The sequence below is a fragment of the Centrocercus urophasianus genome, unplaced genomic scaffold (assembly GCF_019232065.1).
Source record: "Centrocercus urophasianus isolate 14NV4802_14NV808 unplaced genomic scaffold, USGS_Curo_1.0 seq_15, whole genome shotgun sequence".
Taxonomy (NCBI): Eukaryota; Metazoa; Chordata; class Aves; order Galliformes; family Phasianidae; genus Centrocercus; species Centrocercus urophasianus.
In genome coordinates this window covers 2,146,296-2,159,905 of record NW_024884697.1, presented here as the reverse complement: position 1 = coordinate 2,159,905, position 13,610 = coordinate 2,146,296, and the positions used below count along the sequence as shown (strand labels likewise).

Here is a 13,610-nt window from a genome sequence, read left to right as displayed (position 1 = left end):
AACAAGTGGTTTAAATAATTTCTGTCTTTCTTCCCCTTTTGAGCAGATGCTTATACAGGAGAAATTAGGGATGATTATTTCCCTTATCTCTCCTATATATCATCTGCTTTGGAATAGCACTTGAGGAATAAATCTGATGTGCTAGAATATTCCTCGTATTTTGGTTAGAGTGGCTTCTGACTTCTGCTATTTTTGTGGAGGAAGTTCCATTTAAATATAATTTACTTGATGCTTTTTATGAAAACGCTTTCAATAGCAGTTTAAAAAATGGTTCAACCTCGGTTTTGCAGAGCCCATAAAGAGAAGAAAGGAAGTTATAGGTAACAGTTGTGATGAACTCTGTACTCTATAATTTTCTGTAGCTATGTCTTCTATTTAATCAGATTTCTGTAGTGCGTCATTCCTGACTGCAGTGACTGTTCACTTAAGCTTCCCTGCCTGCATCTTTGCTAAACAAATAATTTGTATGAGTAATGGAGCTTTTCTTAGGAAAGAAGAAACAAGATCAGGGTTGTCAGTAGCAGAGAGGAGTACAGGGTGGCAATGAGGGAGTTGGCAAAAAAAAAACTGCAGTAGCTGTCTATCTTGTGGTCGTATTGAGAGGGATTGAAGCATGTGACAGGATAGTACCTTCAAGAATAATTTGCTAAGTCATAGTGAACAAGCAAAAATGCAGAAGTCACTGCAGTCTTTGGCTGGTACTCAGTACGTAGTTTTTTTGCTGCGGAGAAAGCACTCGAGTTATTTTGTATATGAAAGCAAACTTTTTTTGGTGGAAGATTCATTAGAATAAAATGCTGCTGGAGGATAGCTGGTGTCGGCTCTACAAAAGAGGCTGTGAACGCTCCCTAGTGGTCTTAGTGAGTAAGTAGCAGTGTCTGTTTCACAAGCGTGCTGAAGAAATGCCAAACAGTCTGGCAGTGACAGTCCTTTAGACCTGCTGAAAGCAATAGAATGATGGTAGCATGAGTCTTTTCCATTTCTGTTGGTTCTTAAGTCTTATTAAGCATATCATCTCTGCATTTCACTTATCATCTGTATCAACAAAGCAGTATAAAGCACAGATATTTTTTTCCTCTTTTTTTTTCTCCCCAATTGCTTAAAACTGGTTGGAGAGCATCTACGGAGAAAGAGTCTCAAGGTGTGAGAAGTGGGTTCCTAAGTCATGTTAGTCCCTTTTTGATGCAGCTCTCCAGTGGTGGCAGAATATGCTCCTTTAGAAAGTGTGTAAAAATGTGGAGCATTTAGGAAGTTTGGGAAGTTGCCCTTACTTTTGCTTCCAGGCCCACTGAGGCTTGTAAAAGCTTGTATGTTTTTGAGATTAAAAGCTTTGCCATGTAATTTAGCTTACAAACAGGCCAGGGGAAGTTCTTGGTACTGTTTGTATTCTTAAAACCAGCTGCTGCTGACTGCTTGAGTTTTCTTTTGAACATAGGTAGCATTTAGCGAGACTGTGGGAGTTTGGCCAGTTAGGTCAGGATGTGTTTTACAGGCTGGAATTGGTCTCCCTGGCCAGCCATGAGCAAATCAAGTATTAAGAGAAAAAGGAGCAGCAGCACACTTGCAGATGTCATCCATTCCTTACAAAAAAAAAAAAAAAAACCAAAAACCAAGACCAGGCTTACATGAATCATGAGAATTTTATTACATAAAAGTAGCAAGTTTTGGAAGCAAACTTTAATCACTCATGCCCAGGTCTGCTGTAGCTATGAATATAGCTGCAGCTGGTTCTGCTTTTTTGATTTAACCTCGGGGAAATATTAACCAGTTGCTACTGATTACAATAATATACATTTGTTTTTACTAAGTTTTGTATAACGTAGAGCCTGCCAGATGCATATATGTGTTAATGTCAGAATAGAGGAGATGAGGTGGTGAGCAGCTGAGCTAGATCTTGAGTTACTGATAGTGATTCAGTCTGCTGAGTCTCTCAGTTTCTGCTGAGTTTCTACTCTTAGTTTCAGGTAGGGTATAGTCAGACTTGGTGCAGGCTGACTTCTAGCATGTTTTATCTTCCAATTAGAATAGGCTGAAGGTAACTAAAAGAGCAATTATGGCATCTCTATTGGCATACGGTAACTTGCAGTGGTGTAGCTCACTTCTGTCTGATGTTTATGTGTTCAATACTTACTGCAGATGTCTTGGAATAAGTAGAGTGTTCTTTGTGCTTTGAAGAACTTATGTAGCATATTGAAATGAAGAGGCAGGCATTTTAGGGTGTAGAGCTTGCCTTCTACATGAAAAATTTGGTAATAACTCTTAACAGTTCTTCCAGACTTCTATTTGTATTAGTGCTCAGATGGAAATCATCTGGGTGGCAGAATTAGGAAGTTGTTCTTGGTATGCTTGTAGAGAAATATGAGGCACTCCTAGGTATAGTTGGAAACTGCTGTTGCACGTGTTAAGACTCTAGACTTCAAATGAAAACAGAAGGATTATGTTTCTGCTTCTTGTGTAAGGTACTTGTCTTATGTAGGTCTCTGTATGAGAGGCTAGAGAGTTTTCTGCTCCCTGTTCTGAGGAAGGAGAAGTGTTAGGCTAGTCAGAACTGGGGGGCTTAGATTAAAAATACAAACAGAAGCATTCCCAGAACACCTAAAGTGCAAGTAACCCCAAAGCTGTGCAAGGGCATTCTTTCTAAAGTGAGCTGAACATCAGCCATGAAAACCTTATATGATTTATGTAGGTCCTGGTGAAATTTTCGAGCATTGAAGTGCAGGCTTGTATATAATAATACTGCTTCCCAGATGCATTAAGTGCTGATAGAGTGATTGCCCAGTGCAGTTCCAAAGAGAGCAGGTAGGCATCTGTTCAGCACTCCTTTCTTGATTAACACAGCTTTAATTATGACCCCTCAGGACTTTCTGCAGTTCAGTTATGGCATGTTTTGAAACAGCAACTCTGGAAAAAAATGAGAAAAGCTTAAGCAGTGTGCCACATTCAGGTTTGAAATTTTTAATCTATGGTTTAGGGGAGTCCTGTGTTTCAGATGTCTGGCTTGTAATTCCCTGGGTAAGGTGGAGTTTTTTTGTCTGCCTTTACAGAGGAGGTACAGTTTTATGGCCTCTAGAACCATGTAACTTATTTTGGTAACAGAATGATGGAGGGGTTTTTAGGATTTGAAAAGAAAATGAACTAGTATTGAAGTTATTTGAATTAAACAACTCCTTGGTAATATATCCTAATTCTTTTCAAGATTCATCATTATTTCATTTAGATAAAGCCACCTTATGTTTTGTCTCAGTTGTGTCAGCTTTGTCTGTTTCTCCTAACTATGGCAACTGAAATGTATTATAAAGGAAAATATTAGTGAAATGATCTTTATCAGTGTTTCTGCTACCTCTGTTCAGTCTCTGAAGCAAAATTAATTTGTTATTTTGGGTGTATGTTACTTTGCCTTTCCTTTTGTGAGAAGGAATTATTTCATTCTGTTAGGTGAGTGAAAAGAGATCTGTAGGTTGGAACAGTGGGCGATTCAAAACAGTGGGCACAGTATGCCATAGTATATGTAGAGATGATGGAACCATCTCAAAAGAAGCTCGGAGCTATGAGAAAGATGAAGCGAGAACAGCAAACATGGGGAAGGATGCTGTTTTGCCTGCGGAAAACATTTCTATCCATAAGATATTTTATTTAAAGACAGGACTTGTGTACAAGATGAAGAGATCTCTGAAACAAAACACAGATGGCTTCTAAGCTTTGAAATACAAACAGCTGCTGCATCCTGGAGGTTACTCAACTTCGTGGTGCTTTCACATTTGAGAAGATGACTTTGTGTGCATTGTATGCGTACCCAGACTAGCTACAGCCTGAAAAAATTGTAGCCAGCCACCATCTGCACTAAAGTGATTCAGAAACTGAATGGTGGACAAGAAAATTCAACATCTGTCTGTGTATTTGAGCTCAGTGTGTTCCTTTACAAAGAACACGATGCAGCTTGCAGATAGCTCAAGAATGATATGGTTGCTGCAGGAGATGTGGAGAAAATGGGCGTTCAATTTGGGGGATAGGATGAAGAGCAGCAGACACATTGCAGCAAGAGCAGTTCTGATTAGCTACACAGGGGAAAAAAAAAAGGCACAAAACCTATGAGAGATGATCCAGATATTATGAAGAATCAGTCCTTATAGTTATTTAAAGCTCTACAAAACCTGCTTTGTTACTGAAATTTGCTCTGCTGTGAGGGGTTAGAAAGAAGACTGTGGCAGATTTCTAGTAGTCTTACATGCAGAAATATTTCACTGGTTAGTTAAGTTGGAGTGTGTTCATTGCCTTGATAAAACAGGGATTCTGCAGTAGGCCAAGCTTAATTTATCAGCCTGCCCTCAACAGTCTTCCATTTTACATCCTAATAGGAAAACTTGCTGTGCCAGAATCCCATCAAAGATTTCATCGTGCAGTGAAGACAGAGTTAAGAGGAACTTGAAAAGCTGACTTTGTGAGCTTATCCAAGCCTAGACTGAAGCTCCTGCAGGGTTTTGGGGATTTAACAGGGACTGGAAAGGGATAATGTATGTACTCTTCTGAGAACAAGGAACTTGCAGAGGGGTTGTCTGGACATATGTTAATTTTTTCAGTGTATGTTCTCGATACTTTGAGGAGTGTTCTGGCACCTTCTAGTCTTTTGGAGAGCAAAAAAAGAAAATAATTTAGACATTATGAAAACACTTTTGAATGAGCAGGCAGTTTAGAAATATTCATAGAACGTATTTAGAAGTATTGAATTTTTGTTCAACAGTAAATGTGAAGGAGATAAGGATAAGATGCTGGAGGGTGCATTTGATGTCCAAAATGTAACTAGTAAAAGCTTTGGGTAGATGTAACTGCTTTCATGTTTTTCTTGTTGTCTTGCAGGTTGATTTGAAAAGTTCTTCTAGTCAGTCCCTAAAGCAGAACAGAATTCTGATTTAATAAAGCAATATTGATATTGCTGTGTGACATGCAGCTATGATGCAAGGAAGGAATTCCTTCCTCTGCCAGAGAACGATGTTCTTCCTGCCTGCATCTTGATTTCCCTAATGTTACTGAAGTAGAAATAATTATACCAATGTGAGACTGCTGTTTTCTCTTCAAGCTTCACTCCAGCTGCCTGAAACCTTGTAGTCTGTTCCCTGTGTCTGATCTCCTCTTTGGTCATATACGGATGCATTGCTTAGATGTTGTGGCAATACCAAGGGATGCTGAAGTTGTACCTCTGGGTCTGTGTTAGTGAGTGCTTTCCTTGAAAAAGTAACCCTTCCCATGAGATCCGAACTGAAAAATAGACTGGAGGGTGTGATACCAGTTTTGAAAGTGAGAGTAGTTCAACTTCCGTTTGGAAAAAACAAATGCTACCCTTCCCCCCTCTGCACTCCCAACTATTTTTTTCTTATCATTTGGGAGGACAATTGTGAACTTCAGTACTGTTGAAAAACGATTTTCCTGACATTACCAGTTGCAGATGAATTTACATATTAAGGAATGTTTTTGTTACTTCTGTAATAAGATTAAAAATGATGGTCATTCTGGATCTAGGTAGTGATAGAATCTTTCATCTGGACTACAGTTTTATATCAAGATAAAGAAGAAATTTGGTATACAGTTCGTGTATGCTCATGTTATTGCTGTGCTCAAGGAATCTGGGAATGCTCACAGTTCGCACTGATTGTACCCCTTTTTGGTCCTTATACACCACTTAGTTCTGTGAGCTGGATTTAGGCGAATTTTAAAATCTGAGTTTTCATCGAATTCATTCAGATTTGCTATTAAATTTCATCTGAGACAACAAAGTCTTTACAGGCAGGCATGACATTTTGGCAAGGCCCCAGTAGGATACTTAGCCAGTGCCAAATCTTTTATTTTTCTCAGCTATCAATGAAGCTGTTGTGGTAATGTGGGTTTTGTGAGCTGTGAGAATTTATGTGCACAAAGAGACCTGCTCTTAGCAGGGAACACTGGGAGCCCTGAGTCCAGGAGGAAGGGTAATTAAAGTTAATGAACCAGGGTAACCTTTCCATGGTGATGACCACTATCCTGATGGTAGGTAAGGGTCAGGGCCTATTCCTGTTTTATAATCACACTTTTAGCTCTGCTCTTTAATTGGTGTTGGATTAAAAATTGGCCGTTACCTTCATAATAGATCTGGCTTGTGGATTTTAAAGAAGTTTATAAAGCTCTGTGATTCTTCAGTGGCTCGTTCTTCTTGGACTTGGTTTTGTGTTGTATTAGTGTGGTCTGAAGATGAAATATTTTTAGAATTCAAGACCAGATAGCGGTGTCACTGTGATTGAAGTGACTTAATCATCTGTTGGTGTCATAGCAGAGACTTATTCCTTATATGCTTCCCATGTTGGAGGCTTCATTTAGTTTCATCAGCAAGTCTGATAAGCTTTTGAACTCGCTGTGCTTGGAGTGGTTGTGAATTTAAGGTAACATGCTCTAAGGATGAGGCTGGAATGCTGACTTAAACTGTTACTGCTCTTCTGACGTGTTTTTGTGACATAGGATTGTCAGCGGTTTACGGGCTGGTTTGGCCCCGTTCTGTGACTGGCAGGGTGGAGGGATTTCGTGAAATCCGTGCCTCCAGAAAAAAGGAACAGGGGACCCCAAAATAACTAAAAACAGCGGCAACGATCTGAGGAGAAACAAACTAATTTACTAAATATACTATCGGAATGCAAGATAACGCACTATAATACAATATAATTGTTATATTGAATTGAAGCTAATCAAATATAATGAGAGAGAATATCCGAAAGATGGATAGGCCTCACCACAATGCTGAGGTGAGATGTGCAGTCCAGTTGAGCAGCAGGGAGAAGGGGGAGAACTGACAAAGAGTGGACGAAGAAGAGCCCATCAGGTGACCTTGCCAGGAGTTGAATCTCCTCTCTGTGACCGCAAATTCCCTTGGGGAATGCAGTTCTTCTTCTTGTTCAGGCAGGTACCCAGAACTTGAGCATTAACAGTTAAGCTCCCAGTGCCCCGCATGATGTTATGATGTGGAATACCAAAAAATCAAAAATCACAAAACCATGACATAGGGTAAATTATATTATGCGAGCCATTTTCCTTGAAGAGGATTTCATAACTGAAGCAAGTCGTCCTTTATAAGAGATCAACTAAATAAAAGAGGTTTTCGGTTGCTGTCTCAAATCTTTGTAGACTGTAAGTTTTGCATCAAGCAGGGGACGAACAGAATTCACTCAAAAAGATTAATAATGATTGATGGCACTGGTGGACAAAGGAAGGGAAACTGATCATGTCTGCCTGGACTTGTGCAAGGCCTTTGACATAGTCCTGCATCTGTCTCTAAATTGGAGAGAATTGGAGTTGAAGGCTGGACAATTCAGTGGATAAAGTGTATTTCTGATGGTTGTAGTGCCAGGTGAAGGCTAGTTGTGAGCGCTATTCTCTAGAGGTCAGACTTGGGACTGATGCTCTTCAACATCTTCATCAGTGACCCAAACTGAGTGCACCTCAGCAAGTTTGCAGATGACAACCTGCTGACTGGTGCAGTTGACAAAATAGAAGGAAGGGATGCTGTCCAGAGGGACCTGTATAGGCTAGACCTACAGTCTGTTTATCACAGGTGTTTTGGAGGTATTTATGTGCTTAAAGGCATTTTTTTTTTTTTTTTTTAAGACAAAATTAATGTGTTCTTCCTTTATTTTATTAGAAACTGTTTACTTGTTTGGTGGCTGGGATGGAACTCAAGACCTGGCTGACTTCTGGGCATACAGTGTGAAGGAGAACCAGTGGACTTGTATATCCAGAGATACTGAGAAAGAGGCAAGTAGTACATTCATACTGTTAATACCATATGAATTATTGTAGAGAAAAATGCCGTATTTCTAAAGTGCTTCTATACATGAATAGTGTGCCAAAATTATGAACAAAAAAAAAAAAATCAAACTTTCAAGTTCAGAAGACTTTTGAAATAGGATTGGGAAAATGTGAAATGGATGTGAAATTCAAGTGTTCGCCGTTACTGGGAGAAAGGTTTATTTCCCAGGAGTAGACTGATCAGCCAAAAATCAGTTCGGTGAGTAAGACATAAGTTAAATAATGTGATAAGATGGAACAAGGCTGCCAAATAAACATTTCAGAGCTGATGCTGGTGTTGAGGCTCAGTAAAATTTTTTTTTTTAGCTTCTGTCAAAAATGTGAGTAGAAATTGACAACCAAGAGGTGAAAATACATAGAACAGAGAATAACTGCTAGAGGTCATGCAATCCAAGGAGTTTTCATGGCATTCAAGTCATTCTCCTTGGCCTGTTTTGCTTGCTTTTTGATGTATGATACCTCTGAAATGAATGTAGATTGGGCTGTAGGTGATAACAGAAAGAGAGTTCCAACCTTTGACTCATGTAATTCCCATGACATTTCACGGTATATATTAAAAATTTTCTGTGGTTATTGTGTTCAGAGTTCATTACTTGTTTGTCAGAGTATAACTGAAGTAAATTCATGCAGCGTTGTCTTGAAGGATTGAAAAGACTGAGATTCCAGCATTTTCTGATACCTAAATTCAGGAACTGATTTTCCCCAAGTATTTACAAAAGTCACAGATGTATTTTTTTTTTTTTTTTCTCATTGGAATTTTTCTGGGTTCTTGTCACTGGCTTAATTTATGAACTTAAGAGTATTGCCATTTTTTCCTGGCAAAGGTGTATAGAGGTTGCAGTCAAGTAGGACAAATAGCCTTAGTGGAAAATCTCACAGTAAGGCTCTTTCCCTTTGCATCTGTGCTTCATGTACAGAGTTTTTAATGTTATTTAAAAAATGAGCAATAATGAAACTGATTGTGGTATTCTAGTATCTATCTTAACAGTGCTGTATAAAGGTTAAAAATTGTCCTTACATTTTGTATCTTTGTGAGCTTTTTTCCTCATCACTGCTCGCAGCTCTGTACTTCTCGTGGCTTCTCACGTGTTTAGCAATACAGTGTTGAAACTGGATTTGGTCTTTCAGTGCTGTAGGGTCAGCTTGTGTAGCTGAAAAAAAAAAAAGAGTTCGTACTGTTCACCCAAAATTAAGTGGGATATGTGTGATGTAATGAGGAAATTGGGATTTAAGTCTTTTATCAACTTCTATCCGAAAGATAAAGCTAGACCGTCTTTTCCTTTGGTCCAGAAAATAGAGAGCCAGTAATAGTGAAAGCAAACAATAATTTTAACTGCTGTCTGTTTCACTTTTTTTCTTGTTTTGTAGCTACCCAGTGTGTGTTATTTTGTCTAACTCAGGATGCAATGTAATAAGGCCTTCCTGTCAAGAAGGGTGACTGTTTTCTTCCTGCACGAACCAGTGTGGGTAGTTCTGGTGTTTCCTCAAGCAGTTCAGTTTCTGTGGTGGTTTTTCTTTTTTTTTTTTCTGGGATTCTTTCTTATCCAGTTGAGCTTCTGTGGAGCTTGGGAGGCCTGGCTGAGATGCAAGGCCTGAAACGGTGCCAGAAACAGCGTATGTTTTCTGAGTTCCTCGTGCCTGATTCTAGCAGGGTAATGCTGGGCTGGGAATAAAAGAATATAGAAAAGAACAGCTGTGGAGGAGACAGATTTTGGAGGAAGTAAAATTAGATTGCAATGGCAGGTCAGGAAATTCAAGTGGAAGTTGGAGGGATTGTTGGCTGAGAAGAAGCAAGGTCAGGAAATCAAGAAAAGATGAAGGTTCAATTGAATGCATGGGGAACTTTGAAAAAGACACATACTTGATATGAGTGGAGAAGTATTTAGAAATGGAGTTCCAGAATGGCTTTGTGTTTAGTTACAGTCTGACGTGGATGTCAGAAGACAATCTACAGAGGCATAGCTCAGGATTTTGATGACTTAAAGCAGTACATTCAATGGGCTGCCAGCACTTGCCAGCAGTGGTTGTTTTGTTGTTGTTGTTTTTTTTCTGTTGGAGTTCTGGATGAAACCTGATTTAGAAATGAAAAGGTCAATCTCAAACAGAGAAGTAAATTAAAAAACAAAGACTCCAGATGTTTCTCTAATAGGACCATCAACTATTCACAAACAACTTGCTGAAAGGAACTGTCTGTTGACATGGAATTTTTGAAAATGTTCTAGAGTCCAATTGAACTTTGTCTTGTTTTTGTGTTATATTGTGCTTGTTCTGCTTCTAGCTATTTTATCCCACTTAATTTGTGACGCTGGTTGAATTAGCCACTGAATATTTCAGCTTGGATAAAAGGAGAAGATGGTTGCATATTATCCAACATCATCTTAAGGGTAACACAGAGCAACTGTTTCAGAGTAAAGGTACCGAGAACTTCTGATGCAATGCCAGATTATCTTCATCCACTTGGCACTGCGGTACAAAGAATTTGTGGTGACCTTTTCAGTAAATGGCGTTGTTTCTGTTTTTCTAAGTTTGCCAGTGAGTTGGAGAAAGGTCTCTTTGTCACCTTAAGTTACACTTGTGTTCTTAACAGTTCAACTACCAATGCTAATTTTCCACAGTCCTCCTTATCTCAGGAAGAAATGCTTGCAGTGCTAGTGAAGTAACTGGTGGCCCATGTTCTTTAGAAGAAAAAAAAGGTATCGTGAACTAAAGTGCAGTGTTGTGTTGAGTTTCCAGAATATGTACCCTAGCAGCTGGTGGGCAGACTGAAATTGGAACTTCCCAACCATTCTTTCACTGTGTGGAGGCAGGAAGGTTCCTTCAGTCCTTGTGAAATGATCCTCATTCATGATCATGTCCTTGTGAAGGAATTGTACCATGACCTCTCAAATGGACCCACAACTTCTGTCTGCTCTGTGCAGTGCTTGAGTATTCAACAGCTCTCCAAATCGGTTGGCACAAGGCATGGCCAAAGCGTGTGAAGTCTAAGAGTCTTTAAGAAGTTGTAACTTGAATCAAGTGGAATGTTCTAACAAATGTTGTCTTGGGTGTATTAGCAGTGGTAGATTAGTGGACCTTTTTAGGATTTGGGAATAGTTTTAAAATATCAAACCTTGTCATTTCTTGAGCATTTTGGTACTAGGCCAGTGTCAATTAATAGATGAACTTAATGTGAATGTTTTGGTATCTAATATTTGTAGTTTCCAAGCAGTAACTTTCTCATAGGGTAACTTAGTGAAATGAAGTACAGAAGGACAGTTGAGGTGAATAGGCAGCCGTAGGAAGGACTTATTTGCAGTAGGTTGATAATTCTGTGGACTTACAGGATCAAAATGCTGAGGTATGTTTAGGCTCTGAATCAGAATCACAAGGTTGGGAATGACCTATAAGATCATCTAGTCCAACCGTCTTCTCATTACCACTGCTACCACGAGCTACTAAACCATATCTTGCAGCTCCTCATCCAGACGCCTCCTGAACACTGCCAGGGACGGCGACTCCACCACCTCCCTGGGCAGCCATTGCAGTGCCTGACCACTCTCCGGGGGAAAAAGTTTTTCCTCATGTCCAACCTAAACCTCCTCTGGTACAACTTGCAGCCATTTCCTTGGGTGCTGTTTGTTGCTTGGGAGAAGAGGCCAAATCCTCTTCACAGCCTCCCTTCAGGAGGTTGTAGAGTGCAGTAAGGTCTGCCCTGAGCCTCCTCTTCTCCAGACTAAACAATCCCAGCTCCCTCAGCCACTCCTCGTAAGACTTGTGTTCCAGACCCCTCACCAGTTGCGTTGCCCTTCTCTGGACAAGTTCCAGGGCCTCAACGTCATTCCTGTAGTGAGGTGCCCAGAAGTGAACACAGTAGTCGAGGTGCGGCCTCACCACTGCTGAATACAGGGGGATGATCACCTCCCTGCTCCTGCTGGCCACGCTATTGCTAATACAGGCCAGGATGCCGTTGGCCCTCTTGGACACCTGGGCACGCTGTCGGCTCATGTTCAGCTGAGCATCAGCCACAAGCCCCAGGTCCCTTTCCTCTTCACGCTCATCCAGCCACTCATCCCCTAGCCTATAGCGCTGCATGGGGTTACTGTGGCCAAAGTGCAGGACCCGGCACTTGGCCTTGTTGAACCTCATCCCATTCACCTCAGCCCAGTGATCCAGCTTATCTAGATCCCCCTGAAGGGCCTCCTTACCCTCAGGCAGATCAACACCACCTCCCAGCTTGGTGTCATCTGCAGACTTACTGAGGGTGCAGTCAATCCCCTCATCCAGGTCATCAGTAAAGGTATTAAACAAGATGGGCCCCAGTACCGACCCCTGGGGGACACCACTTGTAATGGGTCGCCAGCTGGACTTCACTCCATTCACCACAACCCGCTGGGCACGGCTATCTAGCCAGTTTCTTACCCAAGGGAGTGTATACCTGTCCAGACCATGGGCAGCCAGTTTCCCCAGAAGAAGCCTGTGAGAGACTGTGTCAAAGGCTTTGCTGAAGTCTAGGAAGACTACATCAACAGCCCTTCCCTCATCTACCAGACTGGTCACCCAGTCATAGAAGGAGATGAGGTTGGTCAAGCATGATCTGCCTTTCATGAACCCATGCTGGCTGGGCCTGATCCTCTGGACACCATGCATGTGCTGTGTGATCTCACCCAAGATGATTTGCTTCATTACTTTCCCTTGTACCAAGGCCAGGCTAACAGGCCTGTAGTTCCCCGGATCCTCCTTACGGCCCTTCTTGAAAATGGGAGTCACATCAGCAAGCCTCCAATCCTCTGGGACCTCTCCAGTTAACCACAAGTGCTGATAGATGGCCAAGAGCAGCTCGGCAATCACTCCTGCCAGCTCCCTCAGCACTTGAGGGTGTAGCCTAACCAGTCCCATGGACTTGTGACAGTCCAGATGGAGGAGGAGCTCTCTGACTGTCTCCATCTGAATTGCTGGGGGTGTATCCTGAGTAACATCCCAGACTTCCAGATCAAGGCATCGAATGCCCAGAGGATAACTGGTCTGGCTACTAAAGGCAGATGTAAAGAACGCATTGAGGACCTCAGCCTTCTCCTTGTTCTCAGTGGACGCGTTCCCTGCTGCATCAAGTATGGGATGAAAATTATCCTTGGTTGTTCTTTTGCCATTGATAAATTTATAAAAGGATTTTTTTATTGTCTTCTACTGCAGAGGCCAATCTGAGTTCAAGTTGAGCTTTTGCCTTCCTAAATTCCTCCCTGCATACCTTAGCTATTCTCTGTAATCTCCCCAAGTCCTTCTTCCAGAGGACATAGACTCTTTTTCTCTCTGAGTCTCAACAGTAGGTCCTGGCTCATCCACACCAGTCGTCCACCCCTACGGCTCGCCTTGCGGCACTCAGGGACAGATGCAATGATTCAGGGAAAGATTCAGTAGTTGAGAACTGGGAAGCACTGTATTTTGTATGTCCGTAGTATTCTTTTGCACTATTTTGGTAACTCCTGTAGACATCAGAAGACATGCAAGATCTTCTTGGAAACAGTATTTTACTGTGCGAAGTGGTAGCTTCTGTTGTGCGTTTGTGTTGATTCATCATCACTGTGGCTTTATGCTCACACGTGAGCTCTGTGAAGGACATGGAAATCGTGTAGATGGTTTAGGTTTAGGTGTTGCTATTTCTCAAGCTTCTAAGTGTTTCTTGACAAAAACTCTTTAGTAGCAGACAAGGTCTTCCCATGGGTTAATTGGTTAAGAGGATAAATTCTTTCTGACTATAAAGGAAAGTGTAGGTCAACAAGTGTCTACTGGTAGTAGGTTCAAAATGGTCT

General features: G+C 41.2%; 1 protein-coding gene across 2 annotated transcripts in view; it reads left to right on the top strand.

The window, feature by feature from the left end:
- The window catches only part of MKLN1 (muskelin 1), a 102,611-nt gene that overhangs the window by 44,749 nt on the left and 44,252 nt on the right, over window positions 1-13,610 (top strand). For both annotated transcript variants that reach the window (XM_042815395.1, XM_042815394.1), the window contains exon 9: window positions 7,658-7,770. In XM_042815395.1, coding sequence (XP_042671329.1) covers window positions 7,658-7,770 — 113 coding nt within the window. The remainder of the gene's footprint in view (window positions 1-7,657; window positions 7,771-13,610) is intronic.